This window comes from Camelina sativa, chromosome 19, assembly GCF_030686135.1.
Source record: "Camelina sativa cultivar CO46 ecotype springtype chromosome 19, ASM3068613v1".
Classification (NCBI taxonomy): domain Eukaryota; kingdom Viridiplantae; phylum Streptophyta; class Magnoliopsida; order Brassicales; family Brassicaceae; genus Camelina; species Camelina sativa.
The window spans coordinates 8,615,880-8,629,736 of NC_141898.1; the positions used below are offsets into that span (position 1 = coordinate 8,615,880).

General features: G+C 29.3%; 1 protein-coding gene across 1 annotated transcript; it reads right to left on the reverse strand.

Annotated features, from left to right (window-relative positions):
* Nucleotides 1-3,584: 3,584 nt before the first annotated feature.
* Nucleotides 3,585-6,555, reverse strand: LOC104765658 (uncharacterized). Its single transcript, XM_087501912.1, has 4 exons — nt 5,980-6,555; nt 4,913-5,833; nt 4,313-4,378; nt 3,585-4,191 (listed from the first exon to the last, which is right to left on the reverse strand). The coding sequence occupies exons 1-4, from the start codon at nt 6,247-6,249 to the stop codon at nt 3,880-3,882; spliced, it is 1,569 nt and encodes a 522-aa protein (XP_087358038.1). The 5' UTR covers nt 6,250-6,555; the 3' UTR covers nt 3,585-3,879.
* Between the last annotated feature and the right edge of the window lie 7,302 nt (nt 6,556-13,857).

Genomic DNA, 13,857 nt, shown 5'->3' on the forward strand with positions numbered 1-13,857 from the left:
ATCTATCCGACTTCCACAAGGTATGAAAAATTCTCTCTTTTCTAAAAAACAAAAAGCTGTGCGGAAAGATGTTGAGCGTGCCTTTGGAGTCTTGCAAGCTAGATTCGCTGTTATTAAAAATCCGTCTCGTTTATGGGATAAATACAAAATGGCAAATGTTATAAGAGCATGCATAATACTCCATAATATGATTGTCGAAGATGAACGACATACATACAGTTTCTGAAACATTGTTTCTGAATTTCAACACGGAGAACATGTGGATCAACCATATACCGTTGGTGCCGCCGGTGTGGGTTCAAATATCGGCACTATGATTACTCGTCAAACAAGACTTCGGGATAAACAAGCTCATGACCAACTAAAACATGATTTGATTGAGCATATTTGGACTAACTTTGGACATCTTCCGGATAATGAAGATTAATTTTAAAATTTCTATGAATTGAATAAAATGTTTGTTTTTACTTTTGATGTTTGTATGTTTTATGTTTTCTATTTTAGTGTCTTAATTGTATGTTTTTGTTTTTCAACTTTTTTGTAACTTTGTAATTTTTTTATGTTTTCAATGTTAATGTTATATGTTTTCTTTTTATTAATTCTTTACTGTGAATTTACTTTTTAATTTAAATAATTAATGTTTAAACTTTCAAAATATTATTATTTTATTCGGAGACCAAATACAAATAGACAGCAATGCTCATACTAAAAATAAGAAACTTTCAAAATAATAATATTAAATTTGGAGGACCAAAAACCATAGGACACCAATGCCTATGCTCTTAGAAGCTAACTACAGTAAAACTTTTATAAATTAATTAAGTTGAGACCATGAAAATTTTTTAATTTAAAAAAGTTTAAGAGATACTTTCCTAATTTGGTAATTTTTTTCAAGAAAAGGTTAAAAAAAGATTTCATTAATATAACTAATCTTTTTATAGAATAAAAATAATAATTATAATATTTTGAAGAGAATAATCAAAGTCTTTTATATAGTAAAAATATTAGAAATGAATTCAAACAAAAATTAGTGTATATATATACATATATTTTGATAATTTTATATAATTATTAATTTATAGTATTGATGAAACCATATCTTTATAAAGTATTTTCAAAAATTATTATTTTATTATTTTATCGTGTTGTGACTAAAATTAAACTGGTCCAATCTGGGATCGAAAAAATATATCAGTTTATAGCTACTATTAATTTACAGAGGTTCTAATGTATTATGTTCTACTAATTGACATGTTTACCGTTTAAGTCATTGTACGAAAAATTAAAACACCGTTTAATCAATGTTAAAGTCCTGTTTTAATTACTCCGTTTAAATAGATGTACGACACTACGAGACCAAAACAATAAGTTACTAGTAACTAGCAAATGTTCATTGTAAACTTGTTAAGTTACTAGTAACTAGCAAATGTTCATTGAAAATATGTTATCATACAGTATATCACAAAAAAAAAAACAATCTATTTAAATGGTATAATCATAATATTAAATGCTTTGTTATATCCAAAAGAATAAAATTAAAAGATGAACTAACTGAAAAAATTATCTTTTTTCAGTTGCATGTACAATTTTCTTTTTTTTTGAAGACCCAAACCATTCCGTGACACATATTTTACTTTGAATTTATTTACGAAATCGATTAAAAATGATTAATCAAAATAATAAATTTATCATAATTAAAGAGTACCATTTCAACAACATTTTTATTTGTAAGCTTTATATTTTTCCCGTGCCACGTATTAAGGTAGAAATTATTGATAAAATCTATAAAGACAATTTTTGTTTTTTTTACATTATAATTTGTATTCATAAATTCATAATGATGTACATTTTATTGTTTGAGGAACAAAATCAGAAACTAATATCTCTAGATTTTTTAAAAAGAGACATTTCATATCTTTTTTATTTTTGGTGAAAATTCATATTTTTCTTTTAGTTACAAAATTTAACCATTTAAGCAAGCAATGACTGTTTGATGATGCCAAAAATCCGCTTTATAATAAAACGGAAGTAAACAACATTGTTTTGTAAACTATATAATTTTAATAAATTAGTTACAAATAGGTTATACATTAATTGATAGATTAATTGGTTACAAATTAAATACTGTATGCAAAATTAATTTATTTTTGGAAGATTTTATTATAAGAGCATGTTGTTTCCAAAAATCTTAAAGAGAATATTCTAACGAATCATATCATCTAACTTACCATATTAATTTTCTTTATTAAATTATTCATCAAAGAAAATCTTTTGATATCTAGCTTAACATATTAATTTGTTAATTATCATTATACTTCACCTCTCATTTTTATATATGAGTTATTTTGTGAAACAAATAAATTATCATATTATTTATTATATTTAAAAATAGTTTTATTTCTAGATATACCATAAGTCGAATTTTTAAAAACAAATATAAATTGTTCAATCTATAAAATATTCAAGCTTTAGTAAAATTATTCTTTAAAAATAATATCTATTGAATTAAAATTTTTACTGAGTAACGGGTCAAAATTTGAATATTTAAATTCAATTTTATATTTTTTGTTGAATTTTATAATATAATAAACCTTAAATAGTTTATTTTGAAATATTTTTAACATATTGAAACTTGATATAAAAGTTAGAAACTATAAACACTCTAAATTGATTTGTTATAGCAATGTCAATAATATGTCACTATAATATGAAAGAATTTCAAGAAACCAAGTATATTAAAACAAAAAGTATAACAATATATTAAATTACTCATAATATAATAACTCGCTTTTTAAAAACTAAATTTACAAAATTATGTCTTATAATGACATTTAAGTCATGATGTAGAATATACATTGTTGAAATAACTTCCCATATATAAACTAATACAACATATTAAAAAAAAATTTAAAATATAAAATATACAAAATTTTGTATAAAATTAAATTTAACCATTATTAACAAAATATGTTTACTTATCTAGAATCATTAACAACTATAAAATAGCACAGGTACTTATTTAGAATCATTAACGATATAAAACTTACAAAATATGTGTTGTTTTTCAAGCCATTATATTTAGCATATGATTTTATTGCATAATATTTTATCTAAAAAACTTTTAACAACAATCACATAAATTATATTTAATATAAAAAATATAATAAAAATAAAATAAATTTCAACCCGTACTCTAGCACGGGTCTTAATCTAGTACTCTGTTATAAGAGAGAAGACATGGACAACACGAACATAGTTGTTATGGCCTTTGCCAAATGTTATGATTTTTTTTTTCAACAAAAAAGAAAAACAAGTTTAAAAAACCTATAAAAGAACTAATTTTTTTTTTAATTTATTATATTAAAATATATAAATTTACTTGCTAAACAATGTCAAAGTCAACACATCGAATACTGCCTTACCTCTAATAATTTTTCGGGTGAATACCTTCGTACCAGCAGTTATGAGATGATACCAACGACAACTTATGATGTTAAGATTGGACCTGCTAAAAGTAGCACAAGCAAATCGCAAGCAAAGTAGAAAACAGATTGAAAAACCAAAGGCACACAGACACAGGCATAAGAAAGAAAAACGGAACACTAGAAACATCGCTAATTTACAGCCACGACTTGAACGTTTTGGTTAAAGACACACCGACAACAACACCATTACGGCATTACCGAGTCTTTTGTTTTTGCTTATCCAGACAACAAAACCTACGAAAAAAGATTAAAATTCCTTATAGATTATTTTTTTTATATAAATTAAAGATACGATTCCAAAACCTAAATAAACTAGAAATAAATAAAACACTCCTCCTAACGCCAAACACCAAGGCTATTATGTCTAGATTGATTTATTATTTATAATTATTCTTCAGAACAGTGCTTCTTGCATTGCCTCTGCTTCTGTCTGACTCTGGGTCTCGGTCTGGGTCTGTCCTTCTCCTCCTTCACTTTCTTGTCCCTGTTCCTGTCCTCCTTGCGTTTCAGCAGCTTCAGTTTGAGGTTCAGTCTCTGGTGCTGCAGTCTCCATTGGCTGTGGCTGCACTTCTTCCATGGCTTGTGGTGGCTCAACCGTCTCCGTCACTGTTAGTCCTTCCAGATCTTTTATAGCTTGCACCACTGCAGGATTGTCACTAGTAACTCCATCTTTCAACACCTTCACGATTTCTTTTACTTTCTCTTGCTGAATCATATTTAGAGACCAAAACCAAAACATTAAGAAAGCAGAATGGGGAATTTTAAATCAAGAAACGAATCAAATGAAGCACAACCAAAATGTTTATTATATTATCATCAACACTTACAAAAATATCAAACTTTCTCTTGAGTTCTCCAGAATCTTGTGTCCCAGTGGTGACTGATGTAGCAATCTAAGTTCATAAACGGCAATAATGTTAGATAATCAATTACAAAAAATTCAAAGATAGACACTAAATGGTTAAATCAAGAAAGTCTTTTAAACTTAAATCAATTGAACACGTTACTACTTTAAAAAAAAAGAATATACATACCGGAGAACACGACTATGTTATGACTCAGAAACCATAAAAACAGATTAGTTCACACACTAATTGATAAAATTATTACAAGCTAAAGCGAGACATCACCGACCACTTGGTCTTAATTACGCCAAAAAAAACACAGATAAGGATAAGCCAACAAAAGTGAGGGACAGACACGAATATAATAAAAACACTGGATAGATACTAAGTCAGACAGATATGGGATACTCGAAAACAGACAATGCTCAAAAGCGGAAAGTGACATGGTACTTAATTCCACAATGATTGCAACACAAAGTCTCAACCTTTTATCTTTGACGGCGGAGCAGTGAACACAATCATACACAGTACACTAACTCAGAGATCACAAAAAAAAAACAGGATTGGAATGTGAGAATTTACCTTTCTGGGTCTACCAACGGGACGTCCTCGTCCTCTTATAGGCTTCATAAGCCTACTGATAACACCACCAATCTTAGGTGGTCGTCCTCGTCCACGCTTCATCCCTGGAGCAACAGCAGCCGCTACAGTTTGACCACTTACTGGAGCAACGTTAACGGTGCTGCTAGGGTCAACAATTCTCCTAGGCCTTCCCCTGCGTCTAGCACCATTAGCAACATACGGATACACAGAGGCAGTTGCAGAGACGGATTTGGGCTTCCTCTGTCTCCCAGCAGCTCTACGACCCGGTGGTCTACCTCTACGTTTCATGATTCCAGCCATAACCGAAGCCTGAACGATTGGTCCAACAGCAGGAGCAGCAGCAGTTCCGTTCTTCCTTGGACGACCAGGTCCTCTCTTAGCCGACTCTGTAACCGGAACCGGAACAGGAGCAGCTTCGGTTGGTCTAGGTGCAGGTGATCCGACTTGCTGCTGTTGCCAGATTTGCTGTCCATTAGACTGGACTTGATTAGGTTGAATGGCTTGTAGTGGTTGTGGCTGAGCTTCAGGTTTCGGTTTAGGAGGACGACCACGACCTCGTTTCTGAGGCTGAGAAGCAGAGCCAGAGGCAGAGGCAGACATGGGATCATTGACGGTGTTGTTAACTTGAGGAAGAATCTCAAATCTGGGAACATCGAGACCTTGAGCGGCGGCAGCGGCAGCAACAGCTACACTCTCAGGAGGACCAGAGGAAACAGCGAATTTGTAAGACTTCTTAACCATAGCAAGAACACCACTGTTCTTCAAAATCTTGAGGCTATGAGTCAACAGAGCAGGATGAGCAGATGGTAAACCGGAGTGACATCTCTCGATGTATCTCGAAATTGCCATCTTGCTTGAACCATCCGGTTCGTTCAACGCGGCAATCGCAGCGCAAATCATCTACACGCACAGAGAGATTCAAAAAAAAAAAAAGAGAAAAAGAAAAAGAAACAGAACAGAATTTTAGTTAAAGGAAGAGGCTTTAAGATAAGATTAGAAGTGAATTGAGTTAAAGGAAGAAACTTTAAGAAAGATTTAGAACTTACTTCAGAGTAAGGAGGGTGGTTGTTTGGGGAAGGATTGGTAACCATCGGCGGTTGGGGAATTTGAGTTTGCGTTTGCGGCTGGAAGACATGGTTGTTGTTGTTGTTGTTCATGTACGGATTAGGTACCATAGGATGAGGATGATTAAGAGCAGGGACGGCGCCGGAGCCAGAGGCAAAAGGGTGTGAGGTGGGAAAAGGAGGGAAAGGGGTGAACTGAGGAGGATGATGATGATGATGAGGATCACTTGAAATGGAAAGAGATGGATCCATTGATTTGATTTTTTGTTTTTTTGAAAGCCAAAGAGCTAAAAGAAGAAGAAGAAGAAGATACACAGTTAAAAAAAAAAAAAAAAAAAAAAAAAAGAAGAAAAGAAACAGAGGAGGAAGGAAGGTGAGATTTAGATTTAGGGTTTTTTTTTTCTTTTCCTTTTTTTTTTTGTGCTCTCAGCTCTTTTGATTTTTTTTTTTTGGTTTTGTGAAAATAAAAATTATTGAGAGAGAAATATAAATATAGTTAGGTTGGAGAGAGAAGGAGGCGGAGGAGTAGAGGAGAGAGAGAGATGCAAAATGACTAAAGAGATTACTATTAAATCTGACCGTAGATTTCTTTTTAATCAATGGTCCTGACGAGGATCGATGACGTGTCGTTTTATTTCTGTTTGTTTATTTTTTATTTTTATAAGATTTGTGTTTCTTTACTTTGGTTTTTTTTAGTTCTCTCACAAAATTGCTAGATTTACGCTCCATATGTAATAACAAAATTCACCCAAAATTATTTTAATTAATGGACGGCACATTTTCTAGAATACCTCCTTGCTTTCAGTGTAAAAAAAAAATGATTTTGGATTGCATCAAATAAAGTATCACACACTATTGCATTAAGTATCAACCTCCATTAATGAGTGTATGATAAGTTGAAGTCAATATGCAATTTACTAAGTTTAACTTCAAGGTCGTTTGTTTTAGCTTTTTTTTTTTTAATTTCAAAAGTTATACTATTTACTATGATTTTTTTTTTTAAAATGTACATATTATGACCCTTAATCCTAAGAAATTAAATGATACATCAGTTATATTTTTCATTAGAATATACTACAATTACTTGCTTTTGAATAAAATATTTTTATTACAGTTAACAAAAAAATATTTCATACTGATTAGTGTAAGATGTAAAAGAAAGTAATTAATAATGATATAAAATCAGTATTTTTTTTTTTTGATTACATAATTACATAGATGTAAAAGCACAAAGCAAACTAAGTAAAATGATTATTATTTTTTCTTGTTTTGTCGTGTATCGTAAATAAGCATATTACATTTAATAGACAATTAATTTATATTATATATCTATGTACATGAAAATCATAATTGGTATATTTTAATTTAATTTTAATTGTTTTGTCGTGTATCGTAAATAAGCATAATACATTTAATAGATAATTAATTTATATTATATATCTATGTATATCAAAATCATAATTAGTAAATATTAATTTCATTTTAATTGTTTTGTCGTGTATCGTAAATAAGCATATTACATTTAATAGATAATAAATTTATATTATATATATCTATGTATATTAAAATCATAATTAGTCAATTTTAATTTATTTTTTCTTGTTTTGTCGTGTATCGTAAATAAGCATATTACATTTAATACATAATTAATTTATATTATATATCTATGTATATGAAAATCATAATTAGTAAATTTTAATTTCATTTTAATTGTTTTGTCGTGTATCGTAAATAAGCATATTACATTTAATAGATAATAAATTTATATTATATATATATCTATGTATATTAAAATCATAATTAGTAAATTTTTATTTCATTTTAACTGTTTTGTCGTTTATCGCAAACAAGCTTAATTTAATTAAACAACATAATTAATACAATAGATAGTGAATATGAATTTTTAGAACATTTAGATATGAAAATATAATACATAAGTTTTAAATGAAAATCGTTATTGTATTGTCGTTTACCGCAAATAAGCTTAATCTATTTAAAAAGTGTGACTAAAATAATAATATTGAAATTTTTTATTAAAAATTTGAGATATGAAAATATGTAATTAGTAAGTTTTAAAAGAAAAAATCTAAGTTTATTGTCGTGTATGGCGAACAAGCTTAATCTATTTAAACATTATAACTAGAGTAATAAATAGTGAACAATTACTTTAAAAGAACTCATTATATAAAAAAAAGAAAATTATTGTGTCAATTGTACATTATTATTGTATTGCGTGTCCTCGCAAAGAAGTTGAATTTATTTAACCAATATAACTAAAACAATAAGTAGTGATTAGTGAACAATAATTTTAATAAAATTCAAAATATAGAAAACATAATTAGTAGTTGTTAAAAACATAGGTTTAGTCACACATACGTATTAACAGTTATGTTTTTACGAAATTAAAAAAAACTCCAACGCATTCAAACGATATTGCAAGAAAGATTGTGAGAAAATCTATAGTGAAGCAAAGTCTCACTATATTGGTTAGGTTTATTTTTTCGCAGTTATTTATATATCTAATTATAAAAATACGTATTCTATCCTAAAGGATATGATCATGCTAGTTATTAAAGAAAACTATAACTACAAGTGAATAGCTGAAAAAAATAGTTGTAAAATCTGACAATATAAGCAAGTTATGGATCTGGAAATGACATTGACATCAGCACTAATTTTTAAGTTAAAACGGAAACATAAAGTTGAACAAGTACAATTGGAACAGAATCAGAATTTTCAAAACATGTAAATGTAAGGAAAAACAAGTCACTGCCAGTATATTTTTCTTGATTTTCTTGTTTTTTGCTATCCAATACTTTAGAAAATAGCTGTTTCTTTTAACTGTCAGTTTGATGGAGCAATTTTTTTTACATAACTATTTTTATATCGAGTGATGAGTGAAGGATCTGGAATATATTTTACCATTTGGACTAGCAAATGTCAAGTACCATCAATGGGACTAAAAACCAATTTATAAATCTTTGAGGTAAACAGCTGCGCCACCCCTATCTCATCCATTGAGTCATCGTCCCTTCATACGTCACGGCCGGTAACCAAAATGGATAAACAAGAAAATTGTCCTGATATTACTGACAATACAATACGAATTTATAGACTGAGTATAGTACGTTAGCGCAATAAAAACCAGTTAATGGGTCACCAGTTAAACCCCAAATATCACCTGAGTAGCGTCATTTTCATACAACGACATATGTATGCTTATCTTTTAATATAATATATGCTTGTTGTGTCCTATGTGTGCGTGCGTGTGCTCGAATAGTTTCAACTTTTGAACAATAGCCAAACAGAGAAACGAACAAAGTGTGGCTGATAAAAGACTTGAGATGACCACCAATAAAGCCACATGACTACGATATGTGTACTGCTTAACGTACGTGGACAATCTGACTATTGTAGACCAAAACCTATAGAATATGCAAGAAGGAGTCCACAAATATAATTACTTTAATTTGTATTGAAATGTTCGATTTGTATTTCAAATTTCTTAAAGCATTTGAATAAGTAACTTTCTAAAGCATATATTTTGTGATGGACGGTAAAAATCTATTTCTCGCCATATGACTTTACTAGCATCTCAAAACACATAAAGAACATCTATATACGAAGGGAGGTAAATCCAAACTCATGTCTAAGAAATCAAACCCTTGTTTGTATATATGTTCCCACAATATTTCAGAAACCGAGATACTTTTGCCATTAAGAAATCAAACCCTTGTTTACAAGGCTACATGATATTAGGATGTACACTATTTTAAGTCGCTATTAATGTTGTCGAAGGAGTAAGGGATCACCTCCCTTCGTCTGTAAGAAGGACACCTTTTACAGAAGATGATCATAATGTAGCCTTGCATGGGCAGTTGCTTAATCACATATGGCAGCTAACATAAAAAAACGTGTTCCATTGTTTTGGAGTAAATATCGATGGGAGCTTTTTCTACTTCGTTACTGAACCATGGAAGTGCACCCTCAAACAATGTATCGACTTTTGTTACTCAGGTGGATATAATCAGAATTTGTTGGTCCCAGCTCAGGTTCAATATCTTATTCAGAATCACTTCAACAACAAATCAAAGTTTTGGGGTAAACATGGCCAGCCTTCCAAATTTCTTGAAGACATGATCAAAGATGTGATAACAATGGTTGCTGATATCCATCAGGAAGGTATAACACATCGACACTTAACGCTTGACAACTTTTATATTGTTGACAACGGAAATGGGGTGACTGTTAAGTTAGGAGATTTCCATTACGGAAACGAAAAACATCCTCACCAACACAGTCCCATCAGTGAAAGTGAATTTTTATTTATACTACTGTATTCTAAATAGGTTTTGAAATATTACTCGTTTTCACTTCGATTTGAATTTCTCACTTCTGTCTTTGAATGAATTTCAGGTGCTCTCCAAGCTCCATAACAATTGATGAAGATTCCATATGTAGGTAAAGCAAATGATGTGTATTTCCTAGGTCGTGTAGTATCCTACATGATACTAGGATGTACACTGTTATATTTACTATGATTTAAAAAAAAAAAACGTACATATTATGACCCTTAATCCTAAGAAATTAAATGATACGTCATGATGTATTAGTTATATTTTTCATTAGAATATACTACAATTACTTGCTTTTGAATAAAATATTTTCATTACAGTTAACAAAAAACTATTTCATACTAATTAGTGTAAGAGGTAAAAGAAATTAATTAATAATGATATAAAATCATTATTTGTTAATTTTTTTTTGATTACACAATTACATAGATGTAAAAGCACAAAGCAAACTAAATAAAATAAATAGTAATTTTTCTTGTTTTTTCGTTTATCGTAAATAAGCATAGTACATTTAATAGATAATTAATTTATATAATATATCTATGTATATGAAAATCATAATTAGTAAATTTTAATTTTATTTAATTGTTTTGTCGTGTATAGTAAATAAGCATAATACATTTAATAGATAATTAATTTATATTATATATCTATGTATATGAAAATCATAATTAGTAAATTTTAATTTCATTTTAATTGTTTTGTCGTGTATCGTAAATAAACATAATACATTTAATAGATAATTAATTTATATTATATATCTATGTATATGAAAATCATAATTAGTAAATTCAATTTCATTTTAATATTTTTGTCGTTTATTGAAAACAAGCTTAATTTAATTAAACAACATAATTAATACAATACATAGTTAATGGAAGTTTTTAGAAAATTTATATGAAAATATAATTAATAAGTTTTAAATGCAGATCTTTATTGTATTGTCATATATCTCAATCAAGCTTAATCTATTTAAAATATATGATTAAAATAATAATATTGAGTTTTTAAAATAAAAAACACTTGACATATGAAAATATGTAATTAGTAAGTTTTAAAAGAGAAAATCTGAGTGTATTGTCGTTTATCGTAAACAAGCTTAATTTATTTTAACACTATAACTAGAGTAATAAATGGTGAACACTAACTTTAAAAACTCATTATATAATTTTTCTATTGTGTTAATTGCACATTATTATTGTATTGTAGTGTATCGCAAATAAGTTGAATTTATTTAAGCAATATAACTAAAACAATAAGTAGTGATTAGTGAACAATAATTTTAATAAAATTCAAAAAATGGAAAACATAATTAGTACTTGTTGAATCCAAAGTTTAGATGCATATCTCAACGAAGTCTAATATATATTAAACATATCGCCTTTTTTATTTAAAATTTTATGTTTCACGTATCAAACATTAAGCTTAATTACAAAATTATCTTTTTAAAATATTTTTTGGCAAAAACTATTTTTTTAATTAACAATTTAGTATTTTTAAGTTAGTATTATAAATACTTAGAAGAAGATTCATAAAAACTTGTGTGCTTAAAGGTATTCTTGAGAGACACATAAAAAGTGTGTGACATCATCTTACTATATTTGATGTAAGATCTATGGGTAGTTTGGTTGTGGAAATCGTCTTAGTTGGAAAAAACGTTGTTACCATTTCCTTAACATTCATTGTAATTTGAGAAAAAGAGTAGAGAATGTCATATATCAATTGTAGATTAAAACCTTTTCTAGTTAATAAGTTCTGTACTTGATTCCGAAGATATAGAAAAATCGAACCCGTTAACATATATATATGTGTCCCATCTACTTTATGCTTTACCGTACGGTTTGCACTACTTAATCAACAAAAACATAGGTTTAGTCACACGTACGTATTAACAGTTATATTTTTACGAAATTTCAAAAAAACTCCAACGCATTCAAACGCATTGCAAAGTCTCACTATATTGGTTAGGTTTATTTTTAGCAGTTATTTATATATCTAACTAAGTCATAAAAATACGTACTTTATCCTAAAGGATATGATCATGTTAGTTATTAAAGAAAGTATATGAAAATTAGAGAAAACTATAACTACAAGTGAATAGATGAAAAAATTAGGTGTAAGATCTGACAATATAAGCAAGTTATGGATCTGGAAATGACATTGGCATCAGCACTAATAAACATAAAGTTGAACAAGTACAAATGGAAAAGAATCAGAATTTTCAAAATTGGACTAGCAAATGTCAAGTAAAATCAATGGACTAAAAACCAATTTATAAATCTTTGGGGTAAACAGCTGCGCCACCCCTATCTCATCCGTTGAGTCATCGTCCCTTCATACGTCACGGCCGGTAACCAAAATGGATGACCAAGAAAATTGTCCTGATATTACTGTCACTGACAATACAGTACAAATTTATAGACGAGTATAGTACGTTAGCGCAATAAAAATTGGATAATGGGTCACCAGTTAAATCCCAAATATCACCTGAGTAGCGTCATTTTCATACAACGACGTATGTATGCTTATCTTTTAATAGAATATGTGCTTGTGTCCTATGTGTGCGTGCGTGCGTGTGCTCGAATAGTTTCAACTTTCGAGCAATAGCCAAACAGAGAAACCAACAAAAGTGTGGCTGATAAAAGACTTAAGATGACCACCAATAAAGCACATGACTACGATATGTGTACTGCTTCACGTACGTGGACAATCTGATTATTGTAGACCAAAACCTATAGAATATGCGATAAGGAGTCCACAAACATAAGTACTTTTGTATTGAAATGTTCGATTTGTATTTCAAATGTCTTAAAGCATTTGACATTCAGATAAGTAACTTTCTAAACATATATATTGTGATGGACGGCAAAAAACTATTTTATCGCCATATGACTTTAGTAGCATCTCAAAACACATAAAGAACACTGATATGCAAAGGTGAGATATAACCAAACTTATGTCTAAAAAAAAACAACCCTTGTTTGTATATATTTTTCCACGAAATTCCAGAAACCGAGATATTTTTGCAATTTAAAACATATGTAATAACGAAATGGAAAAACTTGTCAACTACAAGTGTACAACAAAGCTAAAGTAATTTGCTAATCATCACTTATGATTCATATATTTATGCTTAGAAGTAGATCATATACAAATATTGTTTTACATTTGATTTTTGAAATAACATTTTGAGCATTGGTAAAAGACTACAGAGAGTGAACTACCAACTATGCGTCACAAAATTACCACTTTCGCTAAGCAAAGACGGTACCAAAATGGGCATTACAATTTTTTTTCAAAAAGGGGTCGCGTGAGTACTCAAATTTCTTCATTACATGTTAACGGGCCGAATTATCATCCCTGAGGGCACAAGCAAGGACATGGGATGAGATGGGCCTGTCCGTGTGCTGCATAGTTAACTGTTTTTTTAATGGTCTTTTTTTTTTTGTTTGTTTGAAAGATGAATTTGTTAATTATGTTTTTCTGGTCATTAGGGTCCTCTCAA

Bases quoted from the DNA above. Each gene is read 5' to 3' on its own strand.
- LOC104765658 (XM_087501912.1), bottom strand. From the start codon at position 6,249: ATGGATCCATCTCTTTCCATTTCAAGTGATCCTCATCATCATCATCAT. The intron at 4,379-4,912 runs GTAAATTCTCAC...TTATGAACTTAG, and splicing joins CCGTTGGTAGACCCAGAAAG to ATTGCTACATCAGTCACCAC. The intron at 4,192-4,312 runs GTAAGTGTTGAT...AATATGATTCAG, and splicing joins AGAGAAAGTTTGATATTTTT to CAAGAGAAAGTAAAAGAAAT.